The 21,677-nt window shown below is 44.1% G+C and overlaps 1 protein-coding gene across 4 annotated transcripts in view; it reads right to left on the bottom strand.

The window, feature by feature from the left end:
- The window catches only part of MTCL2 (microtubule crosslinking factor 2), an 85,498-nt gene that overhangs the window by 48,179 nt on the left and 15,642 nt on the right, over positions 1-21,677 (bottom strand). For all 4 annotated transcript variants that reach the window (XM_081010281.1, XM_081010282.1, XM_081010283.1 and 1 more), the window contains exons 2-3: positions 12,802-13,026; positions 2,969-3,127 (exon numbers count right to left, since the gene is read on the bottom strand). In XM_081010281.1, coding sequence (XP_080866407.1) covers positions 2,969-3,127; positions 12,802-13,026 — 384 coding nt within the window. The remainder of the gene's footprint in view (positions 1-2,968; positions 3,128-12,801; positions 13,027-21,677) is intronic.

Raw genomic sequence — 21,677 nt, forward strand, 5'->3', positions numbered from 1 at the left:
AGGCAAAGAGAAAAGCTGCAAGTCCTATCCAATATTGTTATGGAGGGCTGAGGCTTCTAAGCTGCCCTTGCGGCCATTTGCTCTGTTCTGACATTTGTCCTAGGCATTACTGCAGGGATTTACAGGTCCACTTGCACCCACTAACATTTCTCCATACAGCTGTGCAAGTGGATACAGAACTTCAGGAATAAAAAATTTAAAGAGTAGGAAAGGGGTTCCAGCAGCCTGTCACCATGGCTGTGGTCAAGGAAACGGCTGTGTGTTCCCTATGCACACACCAGCCTTTCTTCATACCCACATTTATAATTGCATATTGGAAATTGTCAATAAGAGCCTGTTGCAAGTCTGTTAGCCATTCACATGATTAGGGACAAACCCCCATGTATCTGCAAAGAGAATTGAAGACTGAGAGAAGGCAAGATGCCGCAGTAGAACCAAACTGCCCACTAGCAGCAATTCTAAGTCAGGGCAAAGAACTATTATTATTATTATTATTAAAATTTATATACTGCCCTATACCCACAGGTCTTACGGCAGTTCACAGGATAAAATCACAATATAAAAACACAAAATACATAATCAAAATAAAAACAAGAACAACCCAATAACCCCCCGCAATTAATCAGGGAGGGAAAATAGAATTTCACACACACACACACACACACAAAATATCTGTAATAAAACATATAAAAATAAGCACCCATCAGGTATCATCAAGGAGCAAATTAATTGATCAATTTAACTGTCTTTCAAATCAAAACATTTTAGCCATTGGGTTTTTTCCAATTGCAATGATTCAAAGATGCTCTTTGATCCAGTGGATCAAAGCCTACAACATGCAGAAGGGCTGGCTGGGCATTTCCTATGTGTTAGTTTTATTTGCTAGAAGATTTAAGTTCACACAGAAACAGCACTGCAAGTGCAACAGAGTACTGCTCCGGAAGGGTTTAGTTTTATAGAAAAAAGGTAATACCAAGGTATGTCAACTTTGGGCTAAAAAACCTGGTCATTGTATTTTTTAATGCAGAATGAATCAGGATAGTAAAGCAAGGGAGTTTGCCTGGCCTGACTCCAACTAGGGTAATTCCATGTTGCAGACACTTAACTCTTGCTGTGACTGCAACTGGAAACCAAATTCCTTTTGGCCTACTGCCCTGACCTCACACACAGTTCCATTCTACACCACATTTGTGAGCACCAAGAACTGGTTGCTCTCCCTTAAGATAATCCTGTAGGGAGCTATTGAACATGCATGTTTTGTCAGCTTTGCTACCTAGCACTTCAGCAAGCCCCAACTATTTTATGTTACACTGCCACTTTCCTGCAGTGAAGTGCCTAAATACAGCATCATTAGAACTATACAGCATAGTGGTACCAGAAGACCGTTATGCTGAGAGACCAGAAACAGAACCTGATGCCAAGGAGATTGTTAGTGGTCTGAGATCCATTCATCTACACTTCCATGACCCCATTTGACTGCAAGCCATCAAATGGATATGAGAAGTGCCTAAACTATACATAGTTTCTCTTGGAGGAAGCAAGGATATGGCACATTCCAGCTGCTAGCAGCAAACACAAGAACCCAAAGGGCAGACATGAAAAAGATAAGACCACAATGTGTTTTAAATGGTTAGCCTAAAGCTATTGATCACCATCAACCACAGGTCAATACTCCATTTTGCTTTGTTCTTCCTCAACTTTGTAGGAAAGGTTGACTATACGTAGTTCTCTTTTACTGCTTGCATTTGATTTCCCAGAATTGAAATTACAGCTTCCATTCAATTCCAATGATTCATAATGTAGAGTCCAAGAGAAGCCCTCCCTTCCTAAAGAACCTCAGCTTCAATCATCTGGCTAGGATGCAACTAGGGGATATGGTACCGCTCTTATCTGGAGGACAGTTCCCAGAACATGATGCTGGAGAACTGACTCTTGGCTGCATGGCCACTAGCCTATGGTGTTCCTTGAGGCTTCCTTTTGCTTCTGTTGCTGTTTAATATCCACATTAAAACACTAGCAGAGTTGTCTGTGGATTTGGGGTTGGGTGCCATCAGCATCTCACTTTTTCAGCAGATACCAGGGAGGTGGTAGAAGTTCTGAAATGTTGTTTGAGCGTAGTTGCAGGCTGGATGTGAGCAAATGTGTTATCCGGACAAGATGGAAGTGCTGTTGTTTAATAGGAAGACTAGTTCAGGATTAGGTGTACAGCTCATTCTGGATGGAGTTGCACTCTGCTTGAAGAGTCAGGATCAGAGTTTGAGGGTGCTCCTTCATCTGGCATTGCCCATAGGACATTTAGCTGGAATGTAAACCCAGGGGTAAGCATCACCTATGTTGCTCCACTCACTTCTGCCTCTTTTCGTCACTGGTAATGTGGCCCCAGAAGATTGCCTGTTAGAAAATGTGACTCTAAGGCTGGAAGAAACACAAAATACCCCCGTCCTAGGCACTCACAGATAGCCACTGCAGCAACTTTGTACATCTTTGGCTAGTGCCCCAGCCCTTTCCTGGAGATCAGCTACACATGCCTTGGTCACACTCAGATTAGATTACTGTAATGTGCTCCATGTGAAATAGCCCATTGAAAGTGTATTAAGGAGAGAAATAAAAGAAAGGGGGGGGGGAGCCAAAGATACAAATCTTTGTACTGTGCCAGTAGATGTGTGCAAATTTGGAGAAACGGTCTTAGGGAGCCTTAACAAGCAAGCAACTTGATGGTCATCCAAGTTCATGTATTTTGCATGTTTCAGCCACTTCCCAACACATGTTTAGAACACAACTTACTAGTAGAAAAGAGGTAAGCAGGAGACCTGGGAAGATGTAATGTTGTAGATTCTATATGCCTTGAGCAAGTCACTCCTCCTCAGCCTAAGCTAACGCGTGGGCTTGCTGTGAAGCTGGAACACTGATCAAAGCTCATTGGGGAAAAAGAGAAGATAGAAATGCAATCCCTTAGGATAGTACTTACCTCCCGTAGCTTATCCATCTCATTCTGCAGCACCTGCTTAGCCAACTCACTCTCAATGAGCCGTTGGCGCAAGTCCTCATTCTCATCCTCCAACTTAATCCGTTTTTTCTCGACTGTCTCCAGTTCATTATGGAGCCTCACAGAGACATCTTTGGCTACCTATAAACACAGCAAAAAGTAATATGAGGTTTGGTCCTCAGATCTGATGCACAAGTTAATATTACCAGCAGTAATGACATTGGGCTTTAGATTCTATTTTGATCAGGGCTATATATCCCACCTGACTGTCCCTCTTCCAAAATCCTCACTGGCATTTAGCTTTCCTGATCTATTTAGAAAGAAACAGATTTTCTTCCAAAATGCATGCTAACATTCAAAATTGCTTAAGCAGGAGCTATGGCCTGCAGCGTAAAATTGTAGCTAAGCATTTTGCACAGATTTCATTTTTAATCCTTTAATTCAAGTTGTACCAGCATAACTATGTTCAAGATATGAACTGAAACAAGAGACACATTTTGCAGGTCCCTCCCTCCTCTTATGTGGCCCAAGACTTTATTCTTAATGAAGAATGCAGCCATCTTGGGAACACAGCATGGCTTTGTACATTAGAAGAATGCACTGAAAAAGGAAGCAAAAGTGATGCTATCGTACAATAGCAAAAGGATTTGTGCAACTCTTCATAAGGGAGCACAAGAGTTGTGCCTACATTGAATATATACAGCTTGCCATCTTTGCACAAGAACCAGAAGTATGGAGAAAACCAAATCCTCTTGAATCTCTCTTCTTTGTAGTAAACGATGAACCTCCTGTTATTCAGCAGCATTATGGTGTATGCTTTGCTGCACAGCCCCCCCAAAATCAGAACTTTCACAAAAGTTCTATGCCCTTATGTCCATGATCTTATGCCCAATGGTTCTTTGAATGCCAGCTTCTCTGGATACAGAAGAGGGAATAACTGTCACATACAAGACTGAGATGCCAGTCACTTCTGAGTTTGTTCGCTGTGATGGCTGGCAGGTTTTAGATGCACATCAGCAAGTTTCAGAAACTGTGCAAAATGGGAATTAAAGGGAATCTAGACACATTTAGAAACACCAAGGTCACCACCTAATAATTCTCTGTGAATCCACAGGCATAGAAGGGAGAACAAGTTGGTGGTGCTACATTATCCTCTCGGAGCTTTCCCCATTGAACCAGGATAGATTAAAAAAAATATATGTATTGAACTGAAGAGCATGCATCAAATATGAAAGTTACAAACAGGTTCACTAATGTCAATATTAATGGTGCAATGGGTAGTCTAGCAATTACAGTAGCACCAGCCATACCTACGGTTATGTGTGGATATAAAAAAAAACGTAATTCTCTATCATGGGTGCAGAAGCATCAAATAGGCTTTGCCACTGGCACTTAGACATGTCAGACTCAGATTGTGCGACCAAAGTATAGCCAGGAAGAGCATTCAGGAGGGAAAGGGTAAGTCAAATGCCAAAGCTGTAAAATGGGAAAGAACACAATTCATGTGAATGTGTTGAGCAGACTGAATAATAATGAACTTAAACTATTTGAGACTCAGGATTCAGACTTTCAAATGAAAATGTAAAAAATGGGGCATGGTAGAGCTTTACTGTCTGGGGCCAGTGTGGTGTAGTGGTTAAGAGCGGTAGTCTCGTAATCTGGGGAACCAGGTTTGCATCTCCGCTCCTCCACATGCAGCTGCTGGGTGACCTTGGGCTAGTCACACTTCTTTGAAGTCTCTCAGCCCCACTCACCTCACAGAGTGTTTGTTGTGGGGGAGGAAGGGAAAGGAGAATGTTAGCCGCTTTGAGACTCCTTCGGGTAGTGATAAAGCAGGATATCAAATCCAAACTCCTCCTCCTCCTCTTCTTCTTCTTCTTCTTCTTCTTCTTCTTCTTCTTCTGTCTGTTCCATGGAACAGTCATGTAACACTGAATTACTCTTAATATGGGGCATATCTCTTAATGCATCTGTAGGCACAGGAAGTAGTTCCACAGTCCTGATGACCTTATGTTCACAAACATTTTCCAGCAAATCCCAAGCAATGAATTCTGGTCCCCAGGGCCCCCCTGGCTTGATCTCTTCTGCAATAAAGCTCTCACAATATGGCTTTATCTGATAATTAGGGTCATAGGTAGTCCTTTATCACAGTCCAAGGAAAGAGGAGAGGTTCTTCACTGGGAAGGAGGAAATTAACTTTACAAAAAAAGAACTTTTGCAGGGGGCGGGGGAAGCAACCAAAAGACCAGATGGCAAAACATCAATATCTAATTTCAAGACCCTCCGCAGTGTGTGATCCCAAATAAAATAGGGGTACCCTGTATGGAATCTCTAGGAAGCACCACTGAGCCTATATAAAACTTTAGACTGTATGCTACCAAACCTGCAAACATAAGTGGGTTTTCCAGCTGCAGGTTGAGTTCTGCTTTCCACACACCCACACAGCCTTCACCCATTATAAACACATAGCTTCCAATGAATGTTGATTGCCTCCTCCTCTTTTTTAAACAAATATTTTTTCTTTATATTTTCACTTTACAATAAACACAAAACATAAATTTGAATTATTCCACATCATATTTCAACTCCCCTCCCCTCTTTCAGAGGTTACTTACACTTATACTGTTTTTTACTGCAATTCTATGAAAGGGAATAGCATCTCTGAGACTGACACAAGGGCTAGCCCATCAGTACTGTGCAAAGAACAAGTCTCTGCTGAGCTGAATCCAGGTGTGTGGTTTTTTTTGGGGGGGAGAGGGCGTATTGAAAATGTTACATGTCCCCAAAAAGAAATGAGAGTCTTTCCACAGCAAGCTTACAGTTAAAATTGCATAGACCTATATACACACTTAATACTGGCACTAATACTGTACAGAGGACCTCCTTTGTTTCTTTTGCGTGATGGTAAAGAAACTGCAAAGATTGGAGAAGGCCATTACATTTATATTCAAGTGTCAGGAGGGGGAACTTCGGTTGACATGTGCAGACAGGGCTTTCTCCCTGCTAGACAGGAAACTGGCATGGGTTTTACACCACAAAGATGTGAAGGGCAAAGGACAGAAACCGAAGGCATTACCAGGGCAATCGTGATGGACAGGGCAGGTTGGAGAGGCAGAATGCTACAATGGATTACGGAAAAAAGCATGCAGTGACCTACAGTGCACAGTTGATGCTAGAAAAGTCACCCTGTGTTCCACATTTTGTACTTATTTATACAAATCCCCAGTTGCATCCTGACTATGGGAACTGAAAACTGAGCTAGGAAAGAGGCAAATGGTAGGACAGCTACTAGCATGGAATCAGCTTAGCCAGAGGCTCCAGCAACACCATCAAGGTTTGGGGGGGGGGGAGAGTTCCAGTTATTTCCTGCTCCTGCAAGGAAAACACTTGATCATAGCAAATGGTAAGGCAACCAGGAGGCAGCTGTTACAGGGTTCAGGGAAGGAGCAGAGCGAGAAAAATGCACCGTGACAAGCATATGGCAACTATCACACTACATCTAGCTCAGAAGAGGGCCAATCCATGCAATGACCTCTTTGGAAGAAACTACAGTGGACGCTCGGGTTGTGAATGTGATCCGTGCGAGAGGCACGTTCACAACCTGCAGCGTTCGCAACCCGCAGCGAACATGTGCAAAGCGCGATTTAGCGCTTCTGTGCATGCATGAGCACTGAAACCCGGAAGTAACCCGTTCCAGTACTTCCGGGTTCAGCGTGGTGTGCAACCTGAAAAAGCGCAACCTGAAGCATCTGTAACCCGAGGTATGACTGTAAAGGGTGAATGGCTAAATCAGGGGTCAGCAAACGTTTTCAGCAAGGGGCTAGTCCACTGTCCCTCAGACCTTGTGGGGGGCTGGACTATATTGGGGGGACGATGAATTCCTATGCCCCACAAATAACCCAGAGATGCACTTTAAATAAAAGGACACATTCTACTCATGTAAAAACACGCTGATTCCCGGACCATCCAAGGGCTGGATTTAGAAGGCAATTGGGCCGGATCTGGCCCCCAGGCCTTAGTTTGCCTACCTACGGGCTAAATAAACATTACATTTTGAAAACACAACCTTCTTCTCTCTAAATGCAACATATACTCCTACAACATGTATCAGCTCATGAATCGATAGTTACGGCTATCAAAAGTTCTAACATCCCTAATATCCTCATTATGATGTGATGATGCAGCCGAGATTAAATCTGCTTGTATATCACTAATTATGGCTATCTAATGTATAAATACAAATGGTGGTGTAATTAACATCTGGAATGTGAACATGTTTTCTTAATTGTTTTTTTTTTATAAAAAAGTGTGAACATGGTTTTAACATTTCAATGTATTTTCACACTTAAACATCTTTTGTTACATATTATAATGTTGCTTTTTTAAACTTTTCTATGTTTCCAGTTAAGGAAATCAGCCCCCAGTCATCACACTCGATGTACATAGCATGCGTGGAACTCAGGGGTGGGGAACCTGTGGTCCTCCAGATGTTGCTGGGACTCCCATCAGTCCCAGCCCACATAGCCAACTGGCAGCAGTGATGGGAGCTACAGACAAGCAACATCTGGAAAGCTGTAGGTTCCCCATCCCTGATAAAACTGGACATCATGCACTATAGTGGGGGAGCACGTGTCCCTTGACCTGTCTCCATATGGCTCTCAACCCAATTTCATAAGGTTGCTGCAGACCTCTGGCAAGAGCAATCTGTTCCTCCCCGACAGCCTGCTGAGGGAGCAAAGGGGTGCCCCTTGTCACCTTTTAGCTCAGTATAAGGTAGCTCTATATTACATAATTGGCAGGGTGTTGGCCTGAGACTGAGAAAACCCATTTCAATAGCTACACTTAAACATTTGGGCACCTGGGATGTTTTTCTGCCTCCAGGGGTCTAGGCTGTGCTCCTTGTCCTCATTCAGAAGCTCTGGAATGACTAATAGTTTGCATGCAGAAGGTCAAAGATCAAACCTTGACATCTCCAGTTAAAAAGGTTCAAGTAGGAGGTGATGGGGGAAAAGACCCTCTGCCTGAGACCCCAGAGAGCCATTCGCAGTCAGAGGAGACCATACTAGGCCAGATGGATCACTGATGGTCTGTCTCAGTAGCATGTGGCTTCATATAGTCAAAACATATGTTCAAATACTTTGAAGAACCATGTGTTAAAAAAAACTACAAGCTGTGGAACAAGATGTTATCATTCCCCACACCAAGCGAGAAACCCTAACTGAGTGGGGGTGGGGCATGGGGAAAGGGACTCTCTATGGCATTTGCAGCCTGACTGGCTCCTGCTAGCCAGGAGGAAAAATTGGAAGGCAGTTTTCCCAACTATGTTGGCTGCACCAACTCGCAACATGCGCCCAAATCAGGTCCCTCACCAGGAACTGGACTGGCTTTGGATCCAGAAGAGCCATTGCTCTGCTTCCACCCTATCATTGAAACACCCCCATTGGGGAGTTTTATTCCAGCTACTGCTGGCAGGAACATCAATGGCAGCATATATTCCTCTATCATTTCCGTGGGCACAGAAAGGGCCTCCATGGTGGTCAAGTTCCCCTGCCGGTGATTTCTAATCCCTGCCAGCAGTATGGATCAATGGTTAGGATTGCCTCACTCATTCCAGAGTATCAAAGCCTCTTCTCAAAGCTATGGTGATATAAATACTGAGGGGCAGAAGGCATGGAAAGGAGCTGTTTGGACCAGAACTGCTGGCCCTTTATAAAGAAATGGGTTGTGTCCATAAGTAGACCCATTGAAATTGAGGAGCATGAGTAACCTAGGTCCACTGATTGCAATGAGTCTACTCTGAGTAGAACTTAGTTGGCTGCAACCCAAAACCTGCAGCCTTTACAATGATCAGGCAGTAACACCTGCCTTGCTTTGGCCTTTTTGCATAAATAAGCTTCTAAGGACATGTTCACTGCAGTTCTCTCTTTTCGAACTAGCTGAGTTGTGGCATACAGGTTAAATCCTCAGCTTGCATTCCTCAAGTTGCCAATTTAAATCCTACTGCAGACGCAGATATTGGCATACGGAACTGAGCATTGCCAACACGTAGCACCCCCAATAATGGCAGCTGGAAATTTTCAAATGCCCAAAGCTCTAATCAAAAATACTGAGCAAAGCAGTATTGCCCCTCGGGATCGAAACAGGGAGGACAGTAGTGTTTAGTAGGGCAGGATTTCTACTACCTCATTCCAGTGCATGTATCATGATGAGAATATGTTCTGTTGGACCCCAGCAGGTCCAGGTGGTAGCTACATTTACTTTTAAACAACTGCACAAGCATATCCTCTTAATTACAGAGCAGTTAGCGATGGATGCTTGGGTGGAGATTGTCATCCGTCACTTGTGGCATGCTTCATTTCCAGAAACTGCCATTTTCTGGAGCCTGGGGCACTTGACAGCAGGTTCAGTCCTTTGTTTAAAAGCTTCCATTTGGCTCAATCCCAGGCTTTGCTGAGCTGGGATAAAAGGTACTGCAACAATGAAAAACCGTTTTGTAGCTGAAGAAGAACAGCATTCCAGTGTAAGTGGAGAGGCTGCTCTCACTGAGTCATGACCAAATACAAGCACAGGTGTTGGCTACAGAAAGAGTTACAAGGCTGCCCCACAGGGAAATGGCCAGCAGTGCCAGGCATTGATTGCCCTTCTCTCCTCGGATGGGTAGGTTCGAAAACACCTATTTTGTTAATTAAAATTGCTCAACAGTTGATTGCACAGAAAGAACTGCATACTTTGCCTGCCATGTCTCTATGCAAGTAAAAAAACCCACCTCTACATTTTATTACTATTTTCTCTCTTTTCCCCCCAATCAACTAGAAAGGGGGACATGCACAGAGTCTGGGACATCTGCCCAGTTGAAAGGCTTGCCCATGTGGATTGACAGCACAAGGGTTGCTTCTCAAATTGCCAGCTCTGTAGGGCCAGGAGATGGCCAACTTCTCACACAGCATACTGCCAGGGAAACTGCCTTCCTTCACTCACTGTGAGCACAAAGGATAAAAGACCACAGAATATGTGACCAGAATAAGCAGGGAGATGATAATTGTACCAGCTAAATGCCTCCTGTTTTCAAGTCTATGCACCACAACAGGGGAACTCACACAGAGGCCCCCTGGAAGGGCCAGTGGCACAACTAACTCTGCAGGTGAACTTGCAGATTCATTTTTAATTGTAAAGGGGGAGAACAAAGTATTTGCAAAGAATCGAATTCTACTGCTTAGACAGTTATAAGGCTAGCCAGTGCTGTTTGCTTAGGATGTTCATCCAAGTCGCCCCTGGAGAATGTCCAAAGGGTTGGAGCTCTGGAGCTAACATTTCTGCTTTTGTTAATCATGGGGAAAATGCCCCCCCTCCACAAAGAGTACAACCTTCCCAGTATTTTCTTCCCTCATCCACACCATGCCAGTCGCCGTCGACATGCCTAAACATTTTACAGACTCCCTCATCCTGCCCTTTGGTACCCCAGCTGCTTGTGCTTCCGCTCCCTATCAAATGCAACCCAAGAGTCACATCCCTTTGGATCAATGTTCCAGGGGCCTTGTGACAGTGGTAGGTGGGGCCAGAGGCAAAAGTGGGAGGAGCAACAGATGTAAATGTACAGTAGGCTAGTTTCTACACACACTCACAAACCTCTCTCTATCCTCCATCCAGGCAGGGGAGAGGCATTATCAGAGTTCAAGGACACATCAGGAAAAAAACACTCAAGGAGAATATGAAGTGCATCCAATGAATGGTATGGCTGGGGGGGTGGGAGTACGGTGCAGGGAGAGGCTCAAGGAACAGATAGAGAAGCTTGAAGGACTGTATTTGGCCCCCAGACCTGAGGTTCCTCACCCCTGGCCTATGCCATTAGGCAATGCAGCTTTGTTTAAAGGGCCACAGCAATGGAACAGGCCTTGGAGGCAGCAAGAAAGGAGGCATTCCTCCAGCAGATTGTGTTACTGTGCAATGCCAATAAAGTGCCATGCCTAAGCAGCATATGCACCACCCAGCTGGCCTGTGCAATCATCAAGAGCTAGCTAAGGCCCTTGGGCAGCTCAGGGAAGGGGCTCAGCCTCTCTGGTCAGCTGCTTAGTTCCCATGACTGTAAACTGAGCTGACAAGAAAGCATATCCTTATCACTAACCCTTCCCAGGTCTGCACATCCAAGAAGCCTGGTGTCTGTGCAATGGAAAAGGGAATGAAGTAGAAGCAGAAGTACAGCAAGGAGTCCAGCTGCTGCTAAAAATATGCCACATTGTTTGGGGAGCCCAGGTTCAAAGGGATATGCAGCTATGACAATGCACACAAAGGTTGCGTGCGATGAGCCAGATTGTAATAACAGCATGAGGAATTGGAGCAGGGTTAACCCACAGTCCTGATCAGAATCCTGATGGGAGCTTTCCTCCCAATACAGATAAATAGCAGTCAAGTCCAAACAGGAAAACAGCAGGAATAAAAGGGAAACGGGGGAAAAATCCCCTCTCCCACCATGCCATGGCCCCAATCTGGCTCAGGAGCCCCTGTGCTGGTTATTTGTTCAAGAAAGACCAATTACACAGCAAATGTCACATCTAGCTTGGTCTTAAGCTCGATGAAGGAAGTATGGGATAAAGGTGCAGGATTCTATAGATCCCATCATTAGCTCTGTTCTCAAAGGCAAATAGATGGGTTTTCTCTCCGTTTCAGCCTGCACTATGTGTAATGCAACACCAACTTAAACCTGGCTCTCTGCAGGATTGGTCAACTCAACATTATACAGTAAACTAGACAGCAATTAAAAGCTAAAGGGGGCCCACTCCTCAAAGGAATCATTTCAAGCAGAGCAAGCTGCAGTTCACTCTCACCACCAAGGCCTGAACTAGAAAGAACTTACGCAGAATTGCATATGTGCAGGACCGTCAAAAACAGCAAAAAATAAACAAACCATAGGTAATTCAAATTCTGCAAGAAAATGATCAAATCTATGACATCTATGCAAATTAACAATCACTTGCATATATTTGCTTACTTTGCATATTCTATTCTGCTTCTGTTGGTCATACGAGAATGGAGCCATGGCGGGTAATGAAACCCTGGCCTTTCTTTCCCCCACCTACTTGGCTTCTGAGATTTTACTTAGCATTGCCCACACACTTTCGTGCCTATTTTCACAGTCACAAGGGCCAGAAATACGCTTCTTTCAAACGCTGAGATTCTCAGGATACTTAATTCTGCACCCAATGGAAATTTCAATCTATGCACAGTAAAATTATGGAAACGTTAAAATACAAAAGACTTGATCTGCTGCTGCCTCTTACTCACATCCAAAAGGGCATGTAGATGAATTGACTCTACTCTACTACAACTCCAATCTCTGTTTGTCTTTACATTATCTTGCCCTTATTGACTTAGTAAGAGGTGGACTACGTTTGTGCAAAGGAATCCAAGCCTCATGGTTTCCTCTGGGAAATTGCTACAATGCCCCAACAGAAGCATTTCACAAATCTTCCAAGTTCTCCTCTAGGTCAGTATGGCAACCGATCCATTTTTGAGCAAGTCATTTCTAAGCAGTTATTTTTGCAAAACATAACTTAAATGCACACCAAATAGAGCCTGTAACCCACCACTGGCGGAACACATGTTTCGTATGTAGAAGAGCAAAGGTTCAATCCTTAATACCTCCAAGTTAAAGGATTTTTGGTATGTGAGCCAGGAAAGGGCTCTGCCCAAGACCTTGGAGAGATACCAGTAGTGAAAATAAACAGCACAATGGACCAATAATCTGAAACAGGACAAAGCAGGTTTTTTAAAATCCCAGGACCATTCAAATGTCTTCTCTCTTGTAACTGCAGGCTTACCTTGACGTCTTGTTCAAGGCCGTGGATGAGCTCTCCATCCACCTGGCCAGTCTGTGCCACACGAAGGCTGCGCCGCTCTGACTTTCGCAGACGGTATTGCAAGATGCGGCAGGTCTTACTGGCTTGGTCCAGTTGCTGCCGGAGCTCCTGTAGCTGGTAGACATCTTCTTCCATGTAGACGTCTCTCATCTCCAGCATCTCAGCCCGCAATTCCTCAATCTCATCCTAAGGAAGAAAAGTACAATGGTCAAAGAATGGACAGGGCAAGCATTACAAAGCTTGCATGTGACGGACATCAGAAAAGAATATGACAAGGGAATGAGGAGGGCAGTTAATACCTGTGTGTTTATATATTCTACACTGCTTTTCCACTATAAAAAGTCTTCAGGCAGCATTTATTTATTTATTTATTTATTTACCTGCCTACCACATTAAAAATACCAAAACAAACTACTGTATGATCCAACAGAACAGCAGGGTCCTTCTCCAAAGCTATTTCTTATGAGGTAAAACCAGTAGATTAACGAACAAAAACAATACCCCTCACAGTTTAAAAGGCCATACATGGTTTAATTAGCCAAAGGCCTGATTATAAATATGGTAAGTAGATAGATAAAATGTGGGTTGGGAGGTTTCAGTGGAGAATCAATTTTTAAAACCCCTATTCTGAAGGGGCAAGAGAAAGAGTTAATAAGAAGAGAATGAACTGCAGTTCCCTCCAACCCAAACTACCAGGGATGTGGACAGTGCTTTGCCCTGGACTTCTATATAACAGTAAATTGTTCTTATACTATTATTAGAATAGTATTCTACTGGTTTACTATTACTTCATTTTCATCTATTTATAAGGGGGGGGGGAGGAAATAAGCGATTTGTGAATGCTTTAAAACAATTACCTGCATTGAAGTAACCAATGCAGTCCTGACATGGGACTGTGAACATGTCAGAAAATGTTTCCACTGCAGCACTAAGAAAAATTCCTCCACGTGTCTGCACTACACAATTCAGAACATTTAGGCACCAAGCGACGGGTCAGATTAACAGCTAAAAAGCCACCATTTACAGGCAAAATGGGGGGCTGGGTTGGGGGGGGGAGAACTCCCTGTGTAAGACCACCCAGAACTAGAGTGCAGCCAAGCAATGCCAATCCAACTAATTAGCCCTAGGAGATTAGAAGCAAAGGCACTGAGTGCATAACATGCAACTCTAGGATAAAAGACTGCACAGCAAGAGGAAAGCTACAAAGCACCAGTCACAAGGCCCAAGAGCTGTCTCCCTGAGAAATTGTCCTTATACTTGCTGCAGCATCCTTACTTCTGACTTTATACCAACAGTAACGTCAAAAGGGCTTCTGTCCTTTCTGGAGCTCCTGATTCCCCAAATTAATAGGAAGTCTCAACTGCTCTGTCCCAGCTAGTAGACTGTAAACCTTGGCTCCAAAACGGCTGCTAAAAGTCATTAACAGCCATGATAAAAAAAATACATGACAAATCAGAAAATATATATTGTGCTGTAGAGAGGAAAGACTTTCCTTATGGATCACAAAGTTATTTCCTTCCTCTGTCTGCCCCTGAGTATCTTACCTGCAATGCTCAAGATCATGAATTTTTCTTGGAACTCATCTTATAACAAGAACTGGGTTTAATATATTGTACAGCTGCTTATCACACACAGAATTGTGTTTATTTTTTAAATGAAGTCCCATGACATGCTATATAATTGTCAGTGATAGCACAGAGAAACTGTTAACTCTTCAGTACAATGGTATACATGCCTGCTTCAAAAGTAAATCTCTTTTCATTTATTGGGGCTTACTCCTAGGTAAGTGGTTACAGGATGGAAGCAGAGGCATTGGTTTAGGATTTGCACTTGGGAAAACAGTGTTCTTGTGCCTTTGATAGCTCTTCCTCCACAGTCAGGACCACCAAGATATACCGTAACTGATTTCCCATGAGATTGTCAGGGTGGGTGGGAGAGAGGAAATTAGCAATGATTGTACTCTCTAATCTTCTGCTATGCCATGTCCCCCAACAGCCATTTTGTGTTATGCCATAGCCCCACAGCGGCCATTTTGTGACTGGCGCCCTCAGCATTCCCTCAAAATTCAAAATGTGCCCACTGGTCTTAAAAGGTTGCTGATCCCTATTCTATTTTATTACTTTTTTTTTCTTTTGCCACGCCTGCTCCTGCATTATTCTGATGGTGGTGCTCAAACTGGAGATTTACAAACACATAAACAGAAATTTGTGATGACTAGCCATCAACTCCACAACTGTTATGTTAATAAATTTCCAGAAGTCTGCACCCTGAAGCAGTGAAAAAAGAAGGGCTTGGGAAAAGAGTCACTTCCCCAAGATGGTGGTGTTTACAAGTATGGTTAAGAGCTCCAAGGGAATTCAAAAGATACCAAACAGCAACATGACACCTTGAATGCCACTGACATAAACTCAAGCAATGGGCAATAGCTCAGTGGTAGAACTTTGCATACAAAAGGTCACAAGCTGAATCCCCAACATCTTCAGGTAGGACTGGGAATGCCTTGTCTGAAATCCTGAAGAGAAACTGCCAGTGAGCAAAGACAGTATTGAACTAGATGTATCAATGGCCTGGCTTAGTACAAGACAGTTTCCTATCTCCCTTTGGAACACTGTACTCAGCCAATATACCCTTTCTAGGCTACAGAAATACAGTGGTACCTCGGGTTAAGTACTTAATTCATTCCGGAGGTCCGTACTTAACCTGAAACTGTTCTTAACCTGAAGCACCACTTTAGCTAATGGGGCCTCCTGCTGCTGCTGCACCGCCAGAGCACGATTTCTGTTCTCATCCTGAAGCAAAGTTCTTAACCTGAAGCACTATTTCTGGGTTAGCGGAGTCTGTAACCTGAAGCATATGTAACCTGAAGCGTATGTAACCTGAGGTACCACTGTATGCTGAAGCACATCCACAAGGGATGTGGCATTGTGTCAGTGGCATTCAAGGGTATAGAAACATCAAGCACCAGAATAGGAAACATTTCTCCAGTAACTGTGTTTCCAGAGTCAGAGCCAAATGCCACAAAGTTGTACTTCCCTGATCCTGGAAAACCCAGAAGATCCACCCAAAGAATTATATAAACAAAGTCAGTGAGGCAGAGAACGTGGGTGCATGCCAGGGCCTCATGGGAACCTTTCCAAGTGTTCTGGAATGGAATGGGAAGCAGAACAGCCCTGTGAAAGAGCAGCCTGTGAGCAACTAAAAGTAGGTTTGCTTCTGTCAAAGTAATATGAAATAAAAGCTTCAGAATACTTCAGCAGCTCTCGTGCACTAAGTTCTTTCAGTTCAGATTTAGTCAAAAATACTACCAGCATGCAGTGTCCTGGGCAGTGATGCATCTGGTATAGCTAATAATGGATCTATTCTTCCAGAAGTGGACTGGCTCCAGGCTGCATCTGATACCAAGCATGCTTGAAAAGGCAACAGAGCCTGAATTCCTAGCTTGCCAAGAGTCATGGTCAGGGCTCTTCCTCCTCAAGGAAATAGGCCTTGGAGCCTAATTTGCCCTCAGAATTAGCCTATAATATCCCTACCTCCCCACGCGGTTGTCCCAGCACCAGAAGAGCCCATAACGACAGTGGCCTGAAGAGGACCCATTGCGTTCCTCAGACTCTAAGCACTACAGCTTGGAAACCTCAGCCTTGCCCATGCCACTCCTAAATACCTCCTAAAACCAAGTAAGAGGCTTCACTCATCAGCAGTGGGGCTAGCTGGTGAGAGGGAGATTTAATTCTGGTTCAGTCTGGGTTTACTGGTTGTTGTAGAAACACTCAATCCTACCTTGCCTGACTTCTAGTATATAGGTGCTACTTGGACCCATCCAGGATGCTAACCACTATGCTTGTTTGCCTTCTGAACTGTGGCCTCTGCTTTGCTTAATTTCAATTAGCAAGACATACCCTCTTGCTCTATCTGACTCTTGCCCAACCTGACTTTGCTTCCTGGGTCCTGTACTGGTACTGGTACTGGTGAGCAATATGTAGCCAGGCACACAGTCCTACTTGGCCAAAAGCCTTTCTCCTGACTGCCTGGGACAGGAAATCCAATTGCCTTAGTACCCAGATCCCTAACCACAATGGGGCTGCAGAATATAGCCAAACATTTTAATACATAACTTTCAACTGAGGCCTGTTCACAGTGGGTTGTATTCATTATCTGGGGACAACATGGGCCATGTGCAGGGGGTGGGGAGAAGAGAGGAGAACTCCCATTGCACAGGCTTCCTCTAGTGCAATGGGTCAATCAAATGCAGCTCAGTGTGTGTGCATATGCACATTTGAAAGCATGTGGGGAAAACCTCCAGCCCAGAGCAGGCACCACATCTGCATATTCATAAACTAGTCAGGGACTTCTGACTTATGTTTTTATGGCTTTCTTTCATATTGTCCTATCTATGAACAACTGCCTACTAAAGAATACAGTGGTACCTTGGGTTACAGACGCTTCAGGTTACAGACTCCGCTAACCCAGAAACAGTACCTCAGGTTAAGAACTTTGCTTCAGGATGAGAACAGAAATTGTGTGGCGGCGGAGCAGCAAGCCCCATTAGCTAAAGTGGTACCTCAGGTTAAGAACAGTTTCAGGTTAAGAACGGACCTCCAGAATGAATTAAGTTCTTAACCCGAGGTACCACTGTATTGGTTTGAAGGATTCTATTCTGTGGTTTCGCCATCAATTCCCTAAGTGGTTTTCAGAGCACCATTTCATTAAAAATTGACCAGACTACTTTCACATGTTGGTGCAGAGGTAAACAAAGCTCCCTTAGGAGTAGGTTCAGAAGTCACATTTTTGAAAAGTCACACTACCCCAGCCTGCACAACTCTACCCTTTTCCACAATAAATGCCTCATGAACGCGACTGGCTATTTAGTGAGAGCTCCCAGGATCCCTACAAGGAGTCCTGGTACCCAGTAAGAATACATACATACATAGTTTCACCAAAAGAAAGGTTTACCAAAGCTATTGAAGAATTTTACTCTTCTTTATGCAAGTATGGCACTATCAAAGCAGGCTTGAGACAGTTTGGGGCATAATGTGAAATAACCAAATGACCCCCCCCCCACACACACACACTACTTAGCACTGTCACACTCCACCACAAAATTCTCATTTTGGACAGAAATCACTTTGAAATGAACGGGAGCTGCACAAGAGCGCATTAATGCTCTTTCTCAAGCTCTGGCTCATTTCAGTGAGGCTTGCAGAGACTATTGTTGACAATCAGTCACCTCACCATGGCCTCATCCTGGGCCATGAGCTGAATTATGAAGATGGCCCCTATAAACTAAAGGATGAATTCTGAACTCCATCAGTTGGTTCAATAATTCATCTCCTTTTCATATACACAACTAAACCTACAGCCTCCCAGGAGTGACATACTTCAACCAGTTCAGCAAAACTAGCACATCACCTTCCCTCATGAGGATCAACCATTAAAACATAAAACTGACCTGACAGCCTGGAAGAATAACTGTGAAAACTCCAGTATCAGAGGGGAACGCGCTGAACACAAAGAGCCTAGAGCGAGGGCACTTGAGAGAGAAAGGACTTATTTCTATAAATACTTTACATGGAGATAAAGAGGAAACTGTGGGTGGGGATAGGATTCTCCTCAGTAGGTGGGAGGAACACCTAAACCAAAACAATGTTGTTCAGCTATAGGGGGGAAACTCCTTTCTTCCTATTGGACAGATGTATGATGAATAAGCTGTGAAGACACAGCATTTCATTCAGAAGGCACAACATGAAGAAACCTGACTTGCTCCAGTTGTCTCTGGACTGCAACTAAGAAAAATGAATGGGACTTGATTTTGAGGTCCAACCAAGTAGTTTACTCAAGCCAAACTAAATTTTAGTTACACCACTAGGTATGTCTATGAATGGGAATTTTCTCCCCTCAAAATGCACAAAACAAGAGCTATTTAGAAAGTTAATATCAATATAGTAACAATTTTCTTCCAGCTGACCAACGTACTGGCTTGCCACTCTACCCCCAATCCAACAACACAGCAATGGGTTTATTCTGTATCAAGCTCAATTTAGAACCATCTCCAGATGGCACAGACCCAGTCAAGTGACCTGGTCCTATAGAGCCTGCAGCCTGGCAGAGCATCAAATTTGATGTCTCATGTAGATAAAAGGAAATGAAAATCCAAAATCACTTCCACATACTGGTATCACAAAATAAGACCAGATGGTGCATGGAATAGTCTATATTGTAAGCTAAGGGATGGTATCAACTCCCTCTTGCTTGTGCTCTCCCCAGCCCCTTTGCCTATTGCTAGTAGCAACAGGGAATGTTGCTCATACCCTGGGGTTCGAGCCATCTGTTGCTCCCTGTTTCACTGGCAGTAGCTCTCCTACAAGAGGGCTGAGCTCTCTTAGCCACTTCTGGCTGGCCACATTCCCTACACCCCCTGGGAGACCTTCAGGCTTTTTGTCCATTTGAATTTGGAGAGTGGGAGCAGGTAGATAATTCCCCTCTTGCACTTCATGGATCAGTGGTTTATCTGCTTATGATGATCCACACAGGAAAGCCAATCACAGAATGGCACCCATTAGGAAGCCTTCCTATTGAGCAAGCAAAGAGGGTACACAAACAATGGCTTTGAAAACCTGCCTCCCGGCCAGCATGTCACATCCAATGATGAAATGAGGCATTATATCCAAGGGCACCAGAGGATTCAGAGTTCTCTGCAATATCCTAGCAAACTGCCATCACAGAACACTCTTCCTCACCCGACTCCTTTTAAATTAAGAACGAGAAAGCTACCTGAAAGCAGCATCCCAAACTAGTTAAAGGCACACACACACACATAAACCAGTTCCACATGCATATTTCATCTTGTTAATCACCACTGGATAACTTATTTAGTTAAGGCATTAGTACCATTCAGCAAGAAGAGACGCGGGTGGTGCTGTGGGTTAAACCACAGAGCCTAGGACTTGCCGATCAGAAGGTTGGCGGTTCGAATCCCATGACGGAGTGAGCTCCCGTTGCTCAGTCCCTGCTCTTGCCAACCTAGCAGTTCGAAAGCACGTAGATAAATAGGTACCGCTCTGGCGGGAAGGTAAACAGCGTTTCTGTGCACTGCTCTGGTTCCCCAGAAGTGGCTTAATCATGCTGGCCACATGACCCGGAAGCTGTACACCGGCTCCCTTGGCCAATAAAGCGAGATGAGCGCCGCAACCCCGGAGTCGGTCACGACTGGACCTAATGGTCAGGGGTCCCTTTACCCTTTACCTTTACCATTCAGCAAAACCATTAGTGCCATTCAGCAAGTACTATTCAGGGCAACAAACCATTAAAAAGTTAGACCAGGCTACTGTGGACAACAGTCTACTTGGAAGGCCTGGCAGGAAAGGTCAGTAACGCAGACTGATATATATTGGATTTCATGCCCTAGCAGGGGAACACTACCAATCAGAAACACAGCAAAATAATGCCACTTTCCTATAGCTTTCTCCTAGTTCACTGGGCGTTTTCTAGTTAAGTGGCCCTAGATTATGGTTCCAAGCAGTGAGTTCTAATAGGAATTATCAGCAGCTCTGGGGGCATGTTCAATCTCCCTAGCAGTACAGCAGCAGCCCCATGGCCAGGCTCCCCAAACTCGGCCCTCCAGATGTTTTGGGACTACAGTTCCCATCATCCCTGACCACTGGTCCTGTTAGCTAGGGATGATGGGAGTTGTAGTCCCAAAACATCTGGCGGGCCGAGTTTGGGGATCGAGTAGCAGGAAGCACAGCAGAAACAGAGAGCCAGTCCTGTTGCAAGAATTTACAGAACACACAATACTTTTAAAAGAGGTTAGCCCCACATCACTGAAGATAAATATTGGCCTCCAAAGCTGAAACTGTCAACTTTAAAATCGTACGACCACTTCCTAACTTGTATTCAACAGCAGGGGATCTTGATTAGTGTGGTTGGGCAGACACATAAATAGAAAAGAATGAACATTTGGATCAGAGAATTCCAGGGGGCAGGATGTCCAAGCACACAGTGTGAGTGGTGTCCATTGTTGAAAAACACTTCAGAAAGAAGATTGCTTCTGAAAAGAAACCTACATTGTCTGGGGATCACTGGTATTGCACAAAGCCTCTCTCAGCAAAAATGCCTTGCATGAACCATGATCAGGTTTCAATCGGCAAGTATAATTAAAGGCCATACTGTCTGTAATGATGCTTACCTTCCTTTGAAAGACACTATTATAAATGATACTTATATCAAAGCAGAGTCTGGTACTGTAAAAAAAAACAAAAAACCCCACACTAATAAGCAGAGCAATTCAACTCATTATTCTAGAAGCCTCAGCATCAAAGCATTGCACCCAGGTATTTATTTCTAGGGAGGAAGTGGGTGGAGAAACCTCTGTTCGGACAGCTGCAATGAACAACAAAAGAGGGGAAGAAATTGTTACTGGGCAGAGTTCAGCCTGAACATGCAAAGAGAACTCCAGAAGCCAGACAAACCTCAAAAAGAGCCAGGACTATAGCAAAAAACAAAAACAAAAAACCCCCCTGCCAAACGATTAGTTAAAACAGGTTGCCTGAGCAATAAGATAGGGACATAGGAATCTGCTTTCTACTAAGCCAGAGTATTGGTTCATCTAGCTACACTGGCAACTGTTCTCCAAGGATTCAGGGAGAAGTCTAGGAGTGCACTATTAAAGACTATGTAGGTAGCCAGAAATAAGAGGACTTTTTTTCAGCTGTGCAACCCCAGTTGTGCAACTACCTCCCCTTCATCATATCAAGTCTTGCTGGTGGCAAAACGTGGATGCCCAAGAACAGTCTGGAGAACTGCATCTGTTACAAGGTGCCATTTAATCAAATTAAAATTTC

Source organism: Podarcis pityusensis (assembly GCF_964106645.2).
Source record: "Podarcis pityusensis genome assembly, chromosome: 6".
NCBI classification, from domain to species: domain Eukaryota; kingdom Metazoa; phylum Chordata; class Lepidosauria; order Squamata; family Lacertidae; genus Podarcis; species Podarcis pityusensis.